At 45.0% G+C, this 21,315-nt stretch overlaps 1 protein-coding gene across 2 annotated transcripts in view; it reads left to right on the top strand.

The window, feature by feature from the left end:
* Positions 1-21,315, top strand: part of GLRA1 (glycine receptor alpha 1) — a 78,957-nt gene that overhangs the window by 49,481 nt on the left and 8,161 nt on the right. For both annotated transcript variants that reach the window (XM_008523889.2, XM_008523890.2), the window contains exons 4-8: positions 3,864-4,087; positions 7,063-7,145; positions 8,327-8,464; positions 10,596-10,810; positions 18,450-18,596. In XM_008523889.2, coding sequence (XP_008522111.1) covers positions 3,864-4,087; positions 7,063-7,145; positions 8,327-8,464; positions 10,596-10,810; positions 18,450-18,596 — 807 coding nt within the window. The remainder of the gene's footprint in view (positions 1-3,863; positions 4,088-7,062; positions 7,146-8,326; positions 8,465-10,595; positions 10,811-18,449; positions 18,597-21,315) is intronic.

Raw genomic sequence — 21,315 nt, forward strand, 5'->3', positions numbered from 1 at the left:
CTTTAAAAGTGTGAGACCTAGAAACCAACTCCCAGAGTGTAACCCGAGGTTCTAGGGTGGAGAGTTCAAATGTTGCTCCTCCAGCCCCTGAACTTGAGCGTGGACCTCCAGCATATTGAACACCAACCAGTGCGAGTGCAGGGCTAAGCAAGCAAAACAGCCTTTAGCTTCCAACCTGTTACACCAATTACATTGATCTCTTCTGAACTGCACTTCCCACTGCTGTTTACCAACCAGGGAGGAGAATCAATGGCAGCAAGTTGTTTGGCAGCAGCTGCTGAGGGGAGAGCGGGGGGCAGTGGGAAGGAGGACTAGAGCTGCCCAAGGACACTGAGACACATTCTCCAGGTCTCCTGCCCTCACTTTTCATGAGTCATTTCATAACGAGACCCTGTGGCTTTTACTTTGTTTTTCTTCCTTTTGACGATGTACCTTTATATTTTTTACAATCAATCTGCATTTACTTTTGTAATAAGAAAAAATAAAATATTTTTTAAATATCAGTCATAAGATGCAAATGTAATGATGTCCTCCCTACTCACCATTCCTGGAAGGCTCTACAGTACTCTGGGGATGAAGTCCCCACTCCTCAGGATGCTCACTAGGCCCTGCCGGCTCCCGCCCACTCCTCCCCTTGCTTCTTCCCTTGCTGTTCTTTCCAAGTGCTCTTTCCTCTTTAGCTCAGCCATATTTGGTTGGCTCACCTTAAATATCATGTCCTTCTGGAGCCTTCCTTGACCACCACCCCAAGTCTAGACGGGGAGCCTGTCCTCTACATCTCCGCAGACCCTGCACCTCATCCCTGTGCGAGCCCTTACCGCAGGTGCCGTCAACATTGCCGTAGGCTCTGTGACTGCATAAATACATCCTTCTTGTTCTCATCGGAGTCTCCAGTGCCTAGAACAGTGCCCGGCATTTAGTTGATGCTCAGTTAAATGTTGTCGACAAAGTAAACTAATAACAATGAGCTATTTGACTTGGAAGGGTTCTCAGAGTCCGTCTATCCCAGCTCCTTCTTTTAACGGTGAGACCCAGAGAAGCAAATCCAGGTTCTAATCCCAAGTCTTTTACTGAATTGCTGTGTGACCTTAGAAAATGCCTTTCCTCTCTGAGTCTCAGTCTCCCCAGCTATAAAATGAGGAAAGCTCTTCCTGCTCCAATGTTCTGGCTTTGCCTCCTCCTCCTGGGTACTGGGCAGCTTGTAGGTTTACTGACTGGGTGGGTAGCTGGGATGGTGCAGGAGAAATAGAAAGTCAGGTTCATCCTCTCGAATTGTTGCCCATCAAGTTGAGGAGATGAGACACACACAGTGCAAAAGTGCTCAACTAAATGTTTCTGGTGATTCCCTTTTGCTAGGAGATCAGAAAAGGAAGAGATCAACCTGGGGAAGCCTGGGGGCAGCAAGGCTCCCACAGGAGATAAGGCTTAGCTGAGCAGGCAGAATTTCCCAGGCAGTGAGGATGAGAGAAGAGGATCCTGGCACAGAGCTGGCTAGCCACACCCACAGGGTGTGATGAGCAAGGGCCCACTAGCATTAGGCTGATGTGGACTCAGATCCCAGCTCAGCCTCTTACTAGCACTGGTCTTGGACAGATTTCTCAACCTTTTCCAAGCCTCAGGTTCCTTACCCTCACTATGGGAAGCTGAACGTCTAGCTTGCAGGGGTTTTGTGAGGATTAAACGCATGTGACAGGATCTAGAACAGCGCCTGGTGCCTAACAGACCATTTTAAGAAATGTCACTTTCTTTTCTTCCCTCCAGCCACATAAACAGGCTTGACGTGTCACCGGCAAGAACGTCAAAAGTGCTGAGGCTTTGGGGCTGAGGCTTTTTCTGCCCAACCATTCATAGCCTGTTTACTCTAACGTGACTCGTCCAGTGCCTCATCACACACACACTTCGTGTAAAATCCAAGGGAGAAGCAGGGATTGTTTCCAACCCCCTGATCAGATGGGGCCGGATTGCAGCTGTCCATTACTGTCCGCAGCAGAAACAAAGAAACAACGTCCAGGTCTGGCCTCAAGTTCTCCCTCCACCATGGGACTTATAAGACATGAGATTACGAGACCAAACGCCATTTTCTATGGGGCTGGAGGGAGAGGCTTCAATTGAATTATAGAACAATCCTATAAAATACCTTGGAACATTTTATGAAGCTATTGATATTTCTGTAAGCAAACGGAAGGAGGCATGTGCTGTGGGAGGGACTGGCAGGGGTGAGGGAGAGGTGGGGAGGAGGGCTGTTTGTTTTAGCTCACCCATGCTGATGACAGATCAAGAGAGCTTGGGATCTAGAAGCAGCATCCCGGAAGAAAACATAGCATGAGCTCATTTATCCGGCACCTTGAAGGAAAGAGCAGCAGCAGGTGCTCTCATGTGGAGAATATCCCTTGAAGGAGAGCGTTTAAAGTTGATCTTGAGCTGAGCTTATTAATCTTTTAGGGAACTGTAGACCCTTTGGGGATCCATCATGGAGAGCTATGCCCTTCTTCCTGGGAAAACACAAATAGACCCCAAATTCCACCGGCAGTGTCATAATATTCGTGGGCCCCAGGTTTACAATGCCTCTCTAACAAAAGAGAAACCTTTTCTTAATGAAAATATTCCTTAACTTCATTACCCAGTTTCCTGCCATGGAGACCTACCTGTGCCACTAATCACTTCTCAGATTGTGACTGGGAACCGAATGGACTCTTTCAGTTCCTCTAGCACCAGTTGAACAAACCTTGAGGTAGAAGTCAGGACCCTTGGGTACCAGAATCGGCTCTGCCCCATCTTTTCAGAGCCACACTGGGCCAGTCTCAATTCTCTCTGGACTTCAGTTTCTCCATCTGGAAGAAAAGATGGAGGAGGTGGGGAGAGTTTTGACTCGGACGGCAATTCCTGACCTATGTTCTGTAGAAGACAAGCATCATGCACAAAAGAAGAGAATTCTATGACCGAAATAAAGGAGGGAAAGGCTGCATACTCTATTCTCTTCTTGGAGATACACACAACTCCTTAGCATATTAAGGTCTCTGAGAAGTCCTGCAATGAAGAAATCTGTTGCATTTGGTTTAGTTGAACATTTCTCTAATTGGATTGATCCATGAATTTTTTTTTTTCCCGCGGAGTAACTACCCTGCAGTCCCAACAGAGAGGCATTTAACTTAGCACTGAGTTTAGAACCCGGTAAGACGTGACTCCATAACATCTATTAATCCTCCCCAAACAAATCACATGTTATAGAAGGTTCCAGAAGGCTGGTATTAACAGAGTGGTGTGGACCCGAGGACAGCAGGGACATTAGAGAACTCCTCGACCCATCCTACCTTCACTGCTCAGAAATTAACTGCTCTCTTTGGGCGAATAGTCTGAACACTCAGCTTTTAGCCTTTCCTTTAGTTCCCTCGGTCTGTCTCAAAGAGTGACTGTCAAACCTTCGTGAGCAGGGGAATGACTGCACTGACGGGATGATGATAAAAGAGGGACTTCAGTTTTATCTCTAATGTATTATTTCTCTTATCTAACAAAAATGAAGCAAACATGACAAGATGTTAACAGGATGAAAACAGGTGTTTATTGGATCAGTCTGAACTTTATTTTTAAAATTTCTCAAAAGAGAGAAGAACATTTAAAGAGTCTCAGTTCAGAGTTGAATATACTCAATGGGTCATTTAGAGGATTTCAGGGGTAATTTTGATTCCTGTGGTTTTTGCCTGATGCACAGACTTTACTTCTGATGCCCACATAAGATGCAACAACACTCTAATAACATCCTCCAGAAGAGGCCTTGGGGAGCACTGGCCGAAAGCACCAGGGACCTCCAAGAGTGGGCATCCCAGGGCCTGACCTGACTCCGCCTCCTTGTCTCCTGGCTGTAGGACTACAGGGTCAACATCTTCCTGCGGCAGCAGTGGAACGACCCTCGGCTGGCCTACAATGAATATCCCGATGACTCTCTGGACCTGGACCCATCCATGTTGGATTCCATCTGGAAACCTGACCTGTTCTTTGCCAACGAGAAGGGGGCCCACTTCCACGAGATCACCACAGACAACAAACTGCTGAGGATCTCCCGGAACGGCAATGTCCTCTACAGCATCAGGTGAGTTCCGGACAGGTTAGTCCCCTCCATCCTCAGAACATGCTTTGCCCCATTGCCTTCTGGGAGCAGACATGAACAGGGGGCCAAACCCAACACCTCTGCAGAACAGGTAAAGCCAGCTCTGTAATTTACACACAGCAAGAAAGAAAGAAATACCATGGGAAGTCCTAGGACTCAGGGGTTCATTATAACCAGGCAGACCAAGGACACTTCCTAGAGAAGTTGGGGTTAAAATTAGGCCCCTAAGCTTATGCAGCACTTCAGTAAAACAAGAAGGGAAAAGAGTATTTAACAACAATGATCCATAGCAGGAGCATTCAGCTACGCGAGATGAATATGTTCTAGAGAACTGCCATACAATGTGGTGCCTATAGTTAAAAACACTGTAGTATAGGGGGCCAGCCCTGTGGCCGAGTGGTTAAGTTCACACACTCCACTTTGGTGGCCAAGGGTTTCGCTGGTTCGGATCCTGGGCACAGATCTAGCACCGCTCATCAAGCCATGCTGAGGCAGTATCCCACATGCCACAACTAGAAGGACCCAAAACTAAAATACACAACTATGTACTGGCAGATGTTGGGGAGAAGAAGAAAAAAATAAAAAAATAAATAAAATCTTAAAAAAAACCCCACTGTATTATACACTTAAACATTTGTTAAGAGAGTAGAGCTCATGTTACATGTTCTTACTACAGTGTAAAAACAAGTACCAGGAGCAAAGGCACAAAGCTGAAAAAAATCACAGCAACGTCAACATAAATGGGCCTGCCAGGTGGACAGTGCTGGTACAAGCCAGGGCAGCTCCATCCTTCTAGAAACCTCTATAAACCCCATCTATAAACTCTTTCTATCCTCCATACCTTGCACTGAGTTTAGGAAGCTGGGACCCCTTCCCCAGCTGGGGGTTATCCTGCAAATGCTAGTGAAGGGCATACTTTCAGGGTCTCCTACCAGCCCTGCCCACCTAATTCCCAATCTCCTCCTCAAGGCATGGAGAAAATGATCACTAGTGCTGTTATCCTTACCTATGTACCATGCACTGAAAATTTACTTACTAGGCTGGGTACTTCTCATATATTTCTAATCTTCCTAACAACGCATGAAGTAGATTTGATTACACCCATTTTGCAGATTAGACAAGCGAGGATCTGAAGTTTAAGTCATTTGCCAAAGTTTCCACAGGTAGTTAGTAGCAGCGCCTAGATTCTACTCTGTTAGTGTGGATCAGATGCCCACTCAGAGCACAGAAGAACAGTGCATGGCATTCAATAGGCACTCAAATATTTGATGAACCAATGAATATGTTTTCATTTCAAAGACCTTAAAAGGGGCACTGGTCCTAAATGACTCTCCCTCCCCTCCAGTTCCTCTGGGGAATGAGCTTTAAGTGTCAAGGCTGGTAGGAGAGGCTGCACAGGTCCTAACCCTCAGTCGCTCCTGAGGGGAGAGGGGACTTCGGAACCTCAGAAGGGAAAAGAGGCACCATGGAGGGGCAGGCTGGGAAGAACCAGAGATTTATATGGGCTTCCTCACCCCAGAGCCCGCCCCACCCAGTGCCCCTCCAGACTGAAGGGTGACGGGCTCAAGATGGCCACCCAGGCCCTGGCTGGCTAGAGGGGTCACCCTGCTAGATTTTACTGCTGCCAGGCTAGTTTCATACCTCTGAGAAGCTAAGCCCCAGTGCAGCATGACAGAAGGATAAATCAGCAGAAAGTGATGTTCCCAAGGTCATTCAACTTCAGGAAATTAACCCAGTGTGACAGCTGCCCCACTTTGGAGCTTTTATCTTCAGAAATTCTACAGCATTCACTTTCCCTTCACTTTCCCCGCCCCCCCGCTCCACTCCCTTCTTTCTTCTCTTCTTCCCCTCCCTCTCCCTTCCCTTTCCTGCGTCCTGCTTCTACTTCGTGCTTAAAGGGGCCCCATCCACAGTTGTGGGTGTGGGCTGGAAAGTAGAAGCTCACAAGAGGCTGTGTGCCTCACCATGGGCAGCCAAGGGGCCAGCAGCCAAGTGCCACTAGACCACCACCAACCAGGTGATTTTCAGGAGAGCAGTGCTGGGAAGCCTGCCAGCTGACACACGAGCTCAGAATCCAAAGGCGAGGGGACATGGTTTTGAATCCTGGCTGAGGCATCAGCTTCTGTGTGCCCTTACATGCGTCCCTTCCCATCCTTCTCTGCACCCCAGTTTTCTCACCTGTCAAATGAGGGAGCTGGCCTGATGCTCTAAGCCTTTTTGGGCACTGAGAGACTTTCTTCTCTGTTCCCTGCAGCAGGTGCTCAGATGTTGGCAAAACCTTTTTCAAGCTGAAGCCTTGTGTCCCTGCCCGAGCTGCAGACCTGGGCTTCTATTAAGGGGATGCCTTCTGGTTCTAAGTCTGCAGCCTCTGCAAGAGTTGAACAACCCAAAATAAACAGCTAGCCCAGAAGCCTGGGGCACCCACCACTTCCCAACTGACCCCAACATGAGCCCATAGATGTGAGCCAGCTGTGTTTGAACACCCAGAAGGCAGGGGTCCTATTTGATGAGCCCAGAGTATGAAGGGAGGCAGCCAAGAACCACTTGCAGCCCCTGCTGCAGGTGCACCTGGAGATGCCTAAGCCCTGGTGCTGCTCAACTTAAAATTCAGGCTCTGCCCTACCCGAGGGCTCTGCAGAAGAGTCACGATGGGGGTTGGCCCCTGGCCTCCAGGCCTTCAGGCAACTTGCTAAGGGCAGATCCCTAGAAGTCAGATGGACTCCAGAGAAACCCAGAAGTTACACTAATTGTGTGACTTTAGGCACCCTACTTTATCTCTCTGAGCCTCAATTTCCATATCTGGAATGTGGAAATATACATGTACTTATTCAATAAACACTAGTTCTCTGACCTCCTTGACCTCTCCTCGATCACTGATTTTCTGGTAGTAACTAGAAAGAAGGTTCAGCCTCCCTGGAATGTGGGTCCAGCATCATTCAACTCCCTTCTCTTCCCAGAATCACCCTGACACTGGCCTGCCCCATGGACTTGAAGAATTTCCCCATGGACGTCCAGACATGCATCATGCAACTGGAAAGCTGTGAGTCCCTTGAGTGAGGCCTCTAGAAAGAACCAGGCTCCCCTTTACCCTCGGGACTGGCAGAAATTCCCACACAGCTGCTCCCAACCGCTGAACCCCAGGAGATTACTGGAATAGCCCAAAATACCAAATGAGGGGCTTGCTCTTAGAAAAGCCACTAGAAATATAACTCCCTTTCCATGGTCTGACTGAGGCCCAGCTTTGGAGGCAACAGCATTCTCCCAAGAGCCACTGTTCCATGTCCACTGGGAACATGCTCTCCAGGAATGGGAGAGACATAGCTTGAATAAGTAGTGGTCCTTGCACTCAGTGGGATGCTCACTCCAGCAGGGGAGACGGAAGACTGGCTGCCCAAATAACACTAACCCGGCCAGCAAGTGGTAAGCATGTTGCTAGAAGTACAAGATGCTGTGGCCTCATGGCAAAAAGAGTGTCTCCTTCTGATTGGGAAGGCGAGAGGGTCTCGGAGGAGATCACAGGGGAAGCAGCATTTTAACAGATGGGGTAGCTGACTTCTTTGATTGCAAACACAGAAACCAACCTAATTAAAAAAATGAAATTAAATGGAAGGACATGGGGGTTTCTCATGGACTTGAAGGAGAAGCTATAGGACAGGCACCAGGGCAGAAAATTCAGGCAGCAGGAACTAATGGACGCTCCCCTTGGAGCACCCCTTCTGGGGGAAATCAGCACCAGCCAATTCTGAACCTTTCGTGACTTCACTGAAAGTCCAGGAGCAGAGAGTCTGATTGGCCTGGTTGCATCGCCATCTCACACCTTGGCCCCCAACTGACAGTCCCACCATGACAGCACATCAAAGAGTCATTCCCCAGAAGAAAAGCTGCTGTGAGCAAGAGGGAGCTTGTGAGGATGGTGTGCAAGCACAAAGGGCAGAAGTCAATTGAATTTGCTGGGGGTAAGGGGTGGGGGTAAGGAGTGAGGGCAACAGGACAAGCTAAGGTCAGATACTTGGAGGGGTAGGAGGAGAGGTAGAAGGGCTGTGGGGTGGGTGTAACAGTCAAATCAGGTTAACTTCCCTTGTGGGGAGATAAAAAGCAACATGGTCTCATGAGTTCCATCGAGTGTCTCATGCCTCTCTGTCTCTGACCCTAACCAACCCTGACATGCTGCAAATAAGTGCTTCTGAGTGGTGACTGCTCCTTCTTCTGATCCCACCCCAGTTGGATACACCATGAATGACCTCATCTTTGAGTGGCAGGAGCAGGGAGCTGTGCAGGTGGCAGATGGACTAACTCTGCCCCAGTTTATCCTGAAGGAGGAGAAGGATTTGAGATACTGCACCAAGCATTACAACACAGGTGGGTGCAAGGGGTCACCCTCCTCAGAGCCCCACCAGGGCCAGAGGTCATTTCAAACATTCATTCAATCACTGATTCAACTGATCTTATGAGGTACCCCAGATGGACCTAGCTCTGTACTTATTACCTAGTGGCTAAGAGAATAGTCCTTGAAACCAAAAAGTGGCTCTGACACCTTCTTCCTGTGCATCCTGGGACAAGTAACTTAAGCTTAGGCCACGCCTCATTACAAGGGGAGTTGGGAGATACAGTCTTTACTGCAGGTAGCAGTATGCCCACCCCAAAACAGACCCTATTCCTAAGGCAGAAGGGAAGGGTTGATATTAGGATATCTAACAGTGTCTCTCACAGAGGAACTGGCATTCCTGATAGGGCAAAAGTACACAAAGTGCTCACATTAGCTCTCAGCAGGAGGGAGAAGAGGTGGCGCTGAAGATTAGTAAACAATGAAATTGGAAAGGGTCCTCTACACCGAGAGCTACAAGAGGGTGGAGAAACCAAGACTGTTTGGCTCAGCTCTCTATCTGCCATGCCTAGCACAGCCTTTGATGGAAGATTGAATACAGGATGAACTGGGGCCAGATCAAGACTGGCTTTGCATGCCTATCTCAGGCTGGGAAAGAGCTCGTGGAAGCACTGTGGAAGAGAGTTAGCATGCCAGCTGGAGGGCTGGCTCGGAGGCTGCTGTCTGAACCCAGCTGAGTAGAGTAGACGCATAAAATAGGATGACGGGGCCAAGGAGAGGAGGAGGTGAAGGAGAAGCATTGAGAGAAAGCACTGTGGGTTCTGGTACAAGTAGAAGGCCCAGAGAAAGGGCAGGCAGCCTGCGCTCTGGTCTGTAGGACAGCTGCTTCTTTCTGGGTGACCTCGGAGATGTGTCAGAACCTCCAAAGATACTCTCTTCATCCCCGGGCGAGCCGAGACTCAGAGAGATAACGGTACTCCCAGAGCAGCCAGGAGAGCAATGACTCCCCAGGAATCAAGTCACCACAGCTGACTCTCATATACCACAGACCTTTAGTGTTTACACAGCTTTTTCTCATTCATTATCGCATTTGCTCTTCACCATTCACATTTAAGTGAGAGCTGAGTTCTGCATTAGATCCCATGGGTACAAGAAGAGAAGACTGGCAAGGCCCTGTCCACTTGGAGCGTACAGTCTAGGAAATCCCCTAGCCACTGCACTTCCAAGTACTGGAGCTGAGAGCCCGCCATGGGACTGGCCCCATCCCAGTTCAAGGGATATACGGATAGGGAGGGGATAGGCTTCCCAGTGCCTACGGCAGAGGGCAGAAAGGAAGAGGGAGAGACCCACTTGCCTACGCACTCACTGTATGTTGCCTTAAAGGCGGTGATGATGGTGTGAACAGAACTGAGGGAAGACAAGGTAAAAAGAGGCCTTGTGCCCGGGGGAGACTTCACATTTAAACTGCCAGGGAGGAGGAGGATTTCTTTGGCTGGTTGTGGGAGGAACAGGGCATTCCAGGCAGAGGGATTAGCTGAATCAAAAGCTCAGGAGTGTAGAAGCACAAAGGATGCTCCAGGCAAGGGATGGAGCGGAGCAGGTCATGATTGGGGTGAAGAAAGAAGGGAAGTAGGGTGGAAGAACAGGCTAGAGCTTGATTGTGAAGAGCAGACTAAAGGGTGTGACATTTTCCTGTAGGTAATGGGGACTTTCTTGTATGAGGAGAGAAGGAAGGAAAGAAAGGATTTACAAGAGGAAGTAACAGGGTCCAGTCACGTTTTGGGAAGATAACTGGCAGAAGGATAAAGAATCTTAGGCCCACTCTTAGCAAGAAAATAGTGATGGTGAGGATGATGACAAGTGACATTCCTGAGCATTAATTACCTGTGAGGACTGTGCTAAGTTCTTTATAGGCATCCTCTCATTTTATCATCACAGTAACTGTCTGAAGTAGGTATCATCATCATCATCATCATCATCATCATCATCATCATTATCCCCAATTTACCATAGATGAGAAAACTGGACACAGAGATTCATACTCTTCCCTAAGGACACAGCTAATGTAAGGCCGAAGCAGCCTTATTCCAGCTGAGGTTGTTCTGACCTCAAAGCCTTGTCCCTATCCACCAGGCTACTTTGCCTTCTCACTGTAATCTCTTGCAGGTAAATTCACCTGCATCGAGGCCCGGTTCCACCTGGAGAGACAGATGGGCTACTACCTGATCCAGATGTACATTCCCAGCCTGCTTATTGTCATCCTCTCATGGATTTCCTTCTGGATCAACATGGATGCTGCACCAGCCCGTGTGGCACTGGGCATCACCACTGTGCTCACCATGACCACCCAGAGCTCTGGCTCCCGAGCATCCCTGCCCAAGGTAAGACCTACTACCCAGAGCACAGAACACCTGGACAGGTAAGGAGGACACTCCTCTCCCTACCCTGCCTGAGATAACAGGAGCACAAGGAATTCGTCACTATTTCTTTATCTGCTATACTTGGCAGGATCCAGCATTCTGATCTATCAAACCTTTCTGCCAGACTTAACATTATGTTCTATACAGTTCCCAGATGCCACATTTTGCTCCAACATTAGACACACATTCTGCTTCATTTACTATTAACACTCAACTCCACCTCCTCCCCCACTCACTTTTAGTGTTAAGTACAACATTCTGCTCTTTTCACCATTAATGTTAGATGCTTCGCGTTGGGGATCTCCAAGACCACCCCCACATTCAGAGATTTGACAGTACTCACAGGACTCAGCCTATCATTGTACTCTTAGCTAAGATTTCTCACAGTGATGTATTAAGGATACACAGCTGGAGGAGAAGGGGAAAAGACACAGGCAGAGTCTGGAGGAATCCATGTACCAGCTTCCTTGCTCTCTCCATCCCATGAGGAAGCACACAGAGCACACTCTTACCATAGCAACAAAAAGGCAGCCACATGTGTATGATGTTTCTGCCCAGAGAGACAGAGAAAAGGAAATTGTTTTGCGATTCATGTAAGATTACATACCCAATGTTTTTATTGGGAGCTGGTCGAGTAGGTACCCTCTGCCTGGTACAGACCAAAACTCCAGACTCCCAGAAGGAGAACAGATGTTCAGCACAAACCGTGTTGTTTGTACAGTCTAGGCACAGTGAGGCACCCTGATCAGTTAGGGAAAGTGGGAACACTCCCAAAATCTAAGTTCCCAGATGTCAACCCAAGGCCAACCTTGCAAGCAGGTCCTTTGTAAGAAGGCAGCTTCATGCCTGCTATGTTAACCTTTTCTGCGCATTTCTCAATCAGTCTTACATTTCTAATATTATAAACCACATTCTGTTATCTTCACTCTTAACTCTTGAACCATATTCCACTCCACTCACTATTAACACCAGACACAGCATTTCACTCCATTCGCTGTCAATGCCAGATCCACACTCTGCTCTGTTCCCTCGGCTAGACACAACATTCTGTTCCATTCTTCAACAAGAGACACAGCATTCCACTTCATTATTGACACCAGACACTACTTCTCCTCCAGTCACCCTTAAAATAAATGCAACGTTCTGTTCCTTTCACTATTAACACTAGACCTCTCATTCTGTTCAATTCACTTTTAACACTAGACATGATGTTCTGCTTCATTAACTTAATGCCAGACACCACCCACTCCTCCATTCTCCCGACTTGAGGTGCAACATTCTGCCCCCTTCGCTGCAAATGCTGGATGCCTCGTTCTGCTTGACTCTCTTGTAATGCTAGGCACTGTATCCTACGACACTCACGACTGTTGTTGGAGCCATATTCCTCCCTATTCACTCAACACCAGACACAACATTCTGCTCTGCTATTAATGCCAGACGCCATACTCTGCTCCCTTCAGCCTTATGTTAAATGCAACATCCTGTGCCATTTCCAATTAATGCCAGACTTAACATTCTGTTTTGTACAGAAAACTTGAAAAAATATACAATGAAAACCTTAATGCCTTTCACGGGGATTCCAATTGTTATCCTTTTGCCACATTTACTTTCTCTGTTTCTATATATATAGAGAGGGGTAGGTCGGAAAGCAGGAAGGTAGATAGATGCAATTTTTGCTGAACCATTTAAAGATTACAGACAGCATGACAATTCACCTCGAAATAAAAAATAAGGATCACAATGACATTATCACATCTAAAAAAATTAACATTAATTCAATAGTAATTATATAGCAATTATATCAATATCTATTATATATGAATAATTATTGTTGAATCAGAAATAATTCCATAACATCATCTAATATAGAAATTTTATTTAAATTTTCCCAATTGTCCAAAAAAAATCATCAATGAACATGGTGAGGGATCCAATCAAGGATCCAATAAAGATTCCTATTGCATGTGGCTGCTCTTTTAATCTAGAATAGTTTCCTCACTGTTTTTAGTTTTTCATGACATTGTTCCATTAACTCTTAATGTGAGATGTGACATTCTACCTCATTTGCCATCAACACGAGATACCACTCTCTCCTCTATTCATCCTTACAATAAAACTCAACAATCTGCCCTTTGCACTATTAACACTAGGCTTTGCACACTGCCACATTCACTATAAATGCTTGAAGCCAAACTCTCTGTTTACTATTAACACCTGACAACACATTCTGCTCTGTTCAATTGTAACAGCAGACTGAATATTCTGCTTCCTTCTTCTCATGTTAGACAACCTTCTCCACTATTAACAGTTGATGCCACATTCTGTTTCACTTATAATTTACACTAGACACAACATTCTGCTCCACTCATTGTTAACACTAGACTTGATATTCGGCTCCATTTGCTATTGACATTCAACCTCACATTCTTCTCCATTCACTTTTTTTAAAGCGTAAAATTCAATGGCATTCAATATATTCACAACGTTGTACACCCTTACCGCTATGAAATTCCAGAACATTTTCATCACCCCAAAAGGAAACTCCATACTCACTAATAGTCAGTCCTCATGCCCCACTCTCACGAGCCTCTGACAACCACTAATCTGCTTTCTGCCTCTATGGATTCATCCATTCTGTACATCTCATGTAAATGAAATCATACGATGTGTGCACTTTATGACTAGCTTCTTTCACTTAGCATAATGTTTTCAAGGTTCATCCATGTTGTGGAATGTATCAGTACTTCATTCCTTTTTTGCAGGGTGAGGGGGGAAGATTAGCCCTGAACTATCATCCACTGCCAATCCTCTTCTTTTTTGCTGAGGAAGACTGGCCCTGAGCCAATATCTTTGCCCATTTTCCTCTACTTTATATGTGGGACGCCTGCCACAGAATGGCTTGATAAGCAGTGCACGGGTCGATACCTAGGATCCAAACCCGTGAACCCCGGGCTACCAAAGCAGAGCATGCGAACCTAACTGCCGTGCCACTGGGCCCCTTTCATTCCTTTTTATGGCTGAATAGTATTCCAGTGCATGGGTATATCACATTTTGCTTATCTATTCATCAGCTGATGGACATTTGGATTATTTCCACTTTTTGGCTATTATAAATAATGCTGCTATAAACATCTGTGTACAAGTTTCTTTGTGGACGTATGTTATCAAATCTCAAAGGTATATACCTAGGAGTGAAATTGCTGGATCATATGGTACTATATGCTTAACTTTTTGCAGAACTGCCAAACTATTTTCCAAAGTGGCTCCACCATTTTATAATCCCACCAGGGTTCCAATTTTTCCACATCCTCACCAACGCTTGTTATTGTATGTCTTTTCGATTATAGATATCTTCTTGGATGTGAAGTGTTATCTCACTGTGGTTTTGATTTGCATTTTCCTAATGACTAATGATGTTGAGCATTCTTTTCCTGTGCTTGTTGGCCATTCTATATCTTCTTTGGAGAAATGACTATTCAAATCTTTTGTCGCTTCTTTTTTTTTTTTTTTTTTTTTTTTTTGAGAAAGACTGGCCCTGAGCTAACTACTGCCAATCCTCCTCTTTTTGCTGAGGAAGCTAGCCCTGAGGTCACATCCGTGCCCATCTTCCTCTACTTTATATGTGGGACTCCTACCACAGCATGGCGTGCCAAGTGGTGCCATGTCCACACCCAGATCTGAACCGGTGAACACCGGGTCGCAGAGAAGCGGAACATGCGAACTGCAACTCCTGGGCCGGCCCCCTTTTGCCACTTTTTAATTAGGGTGTTTCTCTTTTTATTGTTGAGTAGTAATAGTTCTTTGTGTATTATAGATTTTAAATTCTTATCAGATATACGGTTTGCAAATATTTTCTTCCATTCTATGGGTTGTCTCTTTGCCTGAATGATAGTGTCCATTATACACAAAAGTTTTTAATTTTGATGAAGTCAAATTTATCTATTTTTTCTTTTGTTGCTTGTGATTTGATATCATATTTAAGAAACTAATGCCTAATCCAAGGTCATGAAGATTTTACCTATGTTTTTTTCTAAGAGTTTCATACTTTAGCTCTAAAGTTAGGCTTTTGATCTATTTTGATTTATTTTTCTATGTGGAAGGAGGGAGGGATATAATTCTTCTGTTTGTGGATATCCAGTTGTCCCAGCACCATTTGTTGAGAAAACTATTCTTTCCCTCCAGTGAATTTACTTCCTTGTCAAAAATCAATCGACCGTAGGTGTATGTGTTTATTTCTGGACTCTCAATTCTATTCCATGTTTATCCTTCTGTCAGTACCACACTGTTGATTACCATAGCTTTGTAGTAAGTTTTGAAATTGGGAAGTGTGAGTCTTCCAACTTTGCTCTTTTTAAAGATTGTTTTGGCTATTCTGAGTCTCTTGCATTTCCTGATGAACATCAATACAAATTTTAAGATCACTTAGTCAATTTCTGTAACAAGGAAAAAAAGGAATTTTGATTAAAACTGCATTGAGTCTATAGATGAATTTGGGAAGTATTGCCATCTTAACAATGTTAAGTGTTTCAGTCCATGAACACAGGATGTCTTCCCCTTTATTTGGGTCATCATTCATTTCATCCCACTGCCTTCTAGACCCCATATAGTTTCTAATGAGAAATCAGCTGCTCATCTTATGGAGGATCCCTTGTATATAATGAGCTTCCCTCTTGCTACTTTCAAGATTCTCTTTGTCTTTGGCTTCTGACAGTTTGATTGTGGTGTGTCTAGGTGTGGATCCCCTTGAGTTTATCTTGCTGGAAGTTCATTGAGCTTCTTAGATGTGTACATTAGTGTTTTTCATCAAATTTGGGGAAATTTTGGCCATTATTTATTCAAATATTTTCTTCCTCTTTCTTTCTCACCTCTCCTTCAGGGACACCCATTAAACATGTTAGTGCACTTGATGGTTCCCCACAGGTCTCTCAGGCTCTGTTCATTTTTCTTTATTCTGTTCCTCAGACAGAATAACCTCAAGTTCACTGATTCTTTCTTCTGTCTGCTCAAATATGCTATTGCTCCTCTCTAGTGAAATTTTTAGTTCAGTTATTTTACTTTTCAACTCCAGAACTTCTAGTTGGTTCTTTTTTACAATTTCTGTCTCATGCTCTACTTGGTAAGACTTTGTTCCATACTTTTCTCTAGTTGTTTGGATATGGTTTCCTTTAGTTCTTTGAGTATATTTAAAATAATTGATTTAGAGTCTTTATCTATTAAGTCCAAGATCTGGGTGTCCTCAGGGGAAACTTCTTCTGACAGCTTTTTTTGTCCTATATATGAGCCTGTCTTAGTCAATTCAGGCAGCTTTAACAAAGTATCATAGACTGGGTGGCTTATAAATAACCAAAATTTATTTTTCACAGTGCTGGAGGCTGGAAGTCTAAGTTCAGGATACCAACAGAGTCAGATCCTGGTGAGGACCCTCTTCCAGTTGCAAAACTGTTATCTTAGTACTGTATGCTCACATGGTGGAAATAGAGCCAGCTAGCTCTCTGCCCTCTTCTTATAAAGGCACTAATCCCATTCATGAGAGCTCCACTCTCATGATCTAATCACTTTCCAAAGGCCCCACCTCCACGTATTATCACACTGGGATTAGGATCTCAACATATGAATTGGGGGGAGACACAAACACTCAGTCCATTGCAGGGCCATACTTACTTGTTTCTTTGCATATCTTATAATTTTTTGTTGAAAATTGCACATTTTACATAATATAATGTGGCATCTCTGGAAATCAGATTCTGCTCCCTCCTCAGGATTTGTTGTTGTTGCTGTCTTGTTTATTTGTTTAGTAACTTTTCTGAGTAATGCTAAAATGTCTGTATCCTTCACTGTGTGGAGCCACCAAGGACTTTGCTCAGTTAGCTTGTGGTTAGCTGAAAATTGGACAGAGATTTCCTTAAATGCCTGGAACCTATAAATCTCTCAGCCTTTGCCTAGGGGCTCTGTGTGTGTATTAGAACACATCTTCAATACTCGGCCGGGCAGTTTACAACTTTGCCTTTGCCTTCACTTCCTGCTTGCTCAGTGCATCAAGGTTGGCTAGAATTGAGAGCTAAGGGCCTTGGGTCTTCACTGAGCATTCAGAGGCCTAAGCATGCACATAGATTCCCAGGAATATGTCAGAGCTTTCTAAAACCCCCTGTGAGCATCTCATTCCCTAGCTTTTCCTTTTAAGCTTTTTGATCAACCTGTTGTTTGCCTCAGCTGTTACCTACTGCCTCAAGCTGACATGATGTTGAACAATTGCTACATGGTGTTCAACAAATGCCCCCAGGGAAAAGACTGTTCACACTGGGCCAGCTCCAAGTCAGGTCAAATAAAGACAGCCTTGTGAATAGGGTCTTTCAGTGAACCACAAGGATGGTCAAATAACTCTCTGGGAATGAGGCACTAAAGGAGCTCCCGATCTGTTCTGCCCCATTCAGTGATTGCCAGGATACTGGCTTTCACTGTGCTTGCAGGCTGTTGGTTTTCAAGGCTAGCGTGGAGCTGGGGATGGGAAGATGGGAACAGGGCAAATTAAAACACCACAAAATCCCAAGAGAAATGAAAACACACGTCCACAAAAAAACTGGTGCACAAATGTTCATAGCAACATTATTCATAATAGCAAAAAGGTATAAACAACCCAAATGTCCATCAACAGACAAAGGGATCAATAAAATGTGGTATATCCATACAGTATGATATTATCTGGCCATAAAAAGAGTGAAATATTGATCGATGCTACAATATGGATGAATCTTGAAAACATGCTAAATGAAAGAAGTCAGTCATAAAAGGCCACATATTGTATGATTCCATCAGATGAAATGCCTAGAGCACGGACACCTATAGAGACAGAAAATAGATTACTGGTTGCTTAGGACTGGTGTAGGGAAATAGGGGAATGATGGCTAAAAGGTACAGTTTCTTTTTGAGGTGATAAAAATGCTCTAAAATTGCCCAGGATGTTGGTTGCCCACATGTATGAATGTATAAAAACACTGAATTGTACACTTTAAATGTGTGAATTGTGTAGTAGGTGAATTATACCTCAATAAAGCTGTTTTTTTTTTTAAATGCCATGAAGCTTGCTGTTCTCACTGAGATTCAGCTGCTTTTCTTAAATAAATGCTCACATTTACCGCTACTAGCCTTTGGTTAATTAACAGAGCTCTGAAAAAGTTGAGTTTGACCATTTTTGCTGGTGTTCTCATTGCTTTTATGAAGGAAAGCTTTTGAAGATCTTACTCTGCCATTTTCACTAACATCTTCCATTTACTTCTAACATTAGGTACAACATTCTGTTCCTACTGCCTTAGTCTAAACACATACTCTGTTCCACTGTATGATAATGCTAGAAACATCATCCTTCTCTCATTAGTACTCTTTTAGGTACCATATTCTATTTTCCCCAATATTCTGTCCAGTCTCCTTGACACATTTCTCTTCTGTTTTCCTCTGCACCCTCCACCCTAATACCCCAGCTGAGGAGGGGGCAGCAATGGGTGACAGGGGGAGTTACAGAGGAGCAGACAACATCCCACCATACTCAATATTTCATTGTCCTCTGCCCTCACCTCCCTGTGTTCTTCCCGCATCCCCACTCCAGGTGTCCTATGTGAAAGCCATTGACATTTGGATGGCCGTGTGCCTGCTCTTCGTGTTCTCAGCCCTGCTGGAGTATGCCGCTGTCAACTTTGTGTCTCGGCAGCACAAAGAGCTGCTCCGATTCCGGAGGAAGCGAAGACATCACAAGGTAGGCCTTTGGGTCACTGCCTAAGGAGGGGCAGCTGGTGGTAAGTGGAAGAGTTCCAGGCAGCCTTGTCTTGTGATACTTGTTTCACTAGACCATCCTTTTCAGTGGGTAAGGCAGGCACAAAATAGAGATTAAAGTCCTAGAAGGCCTAACTTCCTCTCCTGTAAATAATGCCCTGATTAGGTCTATGGGCAGTCAGTCTTCCGACCTTAATAACACTACAGAAATTATCAGGTGATACCTGAAGACAGAACTGATGGAGCAAACGCTGATGCGGCCAAGATAATAACCAGCTATAAACCCAAAGCATGGCAGACTGAGAGATTTTTATTGGTGTTTTCTGCAAGCCTGCATTATTTCAGTGAGCTTGGCTCCTGAAGAGAATTGCACCACAAAAGGTGAGATCTGTGAATAGAATGTCCAGGTTCCAGGCCTTTGTTTCCTACCTCCAAGAAAGGAGCATCAAGCAAGATCATCCCCAAGACACCAAGCTTCTTAACTCAGAGCTTGTGTTCCAACCAGCAAATGCCACTGAGGAGTAAGTAGCCTGTGAGAGTAAACTGGCTCCCACCCTGGTCCATAACTACTTTCCCAGGAGACCTTTCTCCTGGAGATCGAAGAACATGCTTTTCTCTCCAGCCTCATCTTCACCCCACTTCTCCTTTGATCTCTGAGCACCAACCACTCTAGCTTTTCTCCTAGTTCCTCAAATACACACACAAGATTTAGATATCTTGTTGGCTCCTCCTGGATTGCTCTTCCAGTGCACTTTGCTTAGTATTAATCAAGCATTCCCTGAGGCATCCTTTCCTGATACCCTAGCCAAGGTATAGGTCCTGTATTGAAACTCTTATGCAAGGCTGTCGGGTATGGCCATGCAGGTTGTATCCCATAAGGGCCCCTAGCCAAGGAGGCACTGTTCTCTAAGTCTGCCTTGGTGTGGACTACATCAGCCAGAGGAAGGGATTCCAATTCATATGCTTGGAGAAGGGGGTGCCATTTGTCTAATTTGCGCTAAGATGCTATGCATGTTGGCAAAGGCCATGTTCTAATTGAATGCTATTTCTCTCCTTCTAAACATTTATCTTGATTTATAATTACACATTCAGTGATGTGATTGTTTTATGCTCATCTGTTCCACTGAATTATAAGCTTCAGAAGGGCAGAGACTCTATTTTTACTCAGTGCTCTATGCCTGGTGCCTAATACAACACCTGACATATAGTGAACATGCAATAGGCATTTGTCGAACAATGGACAAAATGATAAACAAGCTAATGAACAAGGAGGAGGCCTTCCAGGTAGGGAGCTTACCCAGGAGTTTTTCCAGTGACAGATGAGGGCAACTAAGAACTCATATACTAACACCTGTCGAGCCACACCACACACCTGCCACACACCAAGCCCCATCAAGCTTTAGATTGACCTGTTTAGATTAGCTTTCTGTCCAGCTACGACGTGCTTTGTGAAAGGACTCTGCCTCTTTAGCACTATTTGGTACGTGACTTCAAGCTAGACTCTTTCTGGGCACAGTTTCTCCATCTGTAACGTGGACTAAAAGGGCATAATGGGGGACTCTAGTGAGGATTAAATCAGATGCCAAAGTAGCTTTAAGTTTTGTTCCTGCCACACAAAATGATTACATAGGCAAAGATTTCCACCAGTATCTTTCTTAAACATAAGCAGTCTGCTTCAATTAACTTCCAGCAGTTTACCGTAGGCAGAAGGCAGACATTCCAAGACAGAAGATGTCCATGGGAGTTAAGATGTAATCATCCTTCTACATCTGCACTGGAAGAGGAAAGTGTCTTGGATGTAGCAAACCAGACAGGACTTCTTAAAAGACCCGTCGTTTTAGTCCTTCCATTACTGTCCATTGCATACCTAGCCTCTGGCTTTTAAAGTAAGCTAAGCAAGGAACTTACCAAACATGACTCTCTCTGGGATTTATTTTTTGCTTTTCCTTTTTTTCCCATGAGTTAGCAGCTTTTGCATTTCCCTCTGCTAGAAGGAGGTTAATACATTTGTCAAAGAGATACTTATTTGGGAACATTATGTCCAAAATATTTGACTAGCACCGGGTCGCCAAATTGTGCACCGCTCAACTCCAGGGGGCGCTATTTGCATAGACGAAAATGTAACTGGAGCCCCCTCCAGATGTGTAGTCTGTGGGCCTATAGGCTGCCTCCACCCTCACCAAATCCCTACCCATTTTACATACTAGAGGAAAACAAAAGCTTTCTCTCTGGTCAGGTAAAGTGTGACTAAAGCCTCTACCCAGATTTGATCAGATTCTCTTGCTCAGTTCCCTCCTCACTCTCTCACAGCGTGTTAGGGCCAGAAGAGCTCTAGAGAGCATCCTGTCCACTCCTCCGGTGCAAATGATGGCGGGGAGGAGGAGCAGGCCACCAAGATCACAGAGGCACTGATGGCAAAGGCAGGGGAGGTGCTTGAGGACATACGGCTTTTCTCAAAACATTGACCATACACCATCAGTTGCTTATCTGTTCACCAATGTTTCCACCCTGCAGCAGTTAAAAATAGTCCTGCATTTATTAGATCTTAAATAAGAACTAAGATTTAGCCCAAGGCAGAGGTGAAAAACTAGTAGCCAGAAGGTCAAAGTTGACATGCAAATATCTTTAATTTTGTGAGCAGTGTCTTAAAAATCTGGAATAAGGTGCCAGCATTTAAAAATCACATTTCCAGCTTCACTCAA

Source organism: Equus przewalskii, chromosome 13 (assembly GCF_037783145.1).
Source record: "Equus przewalskii isolate Varuska chromosome 13, EquPr2, whole genome shotgun sequence".
NCBI lineage: Eukaryota > Metazoa > Chordata > Mammalia > Perissodactyla > Equidae > Equus > Equus przewalskii.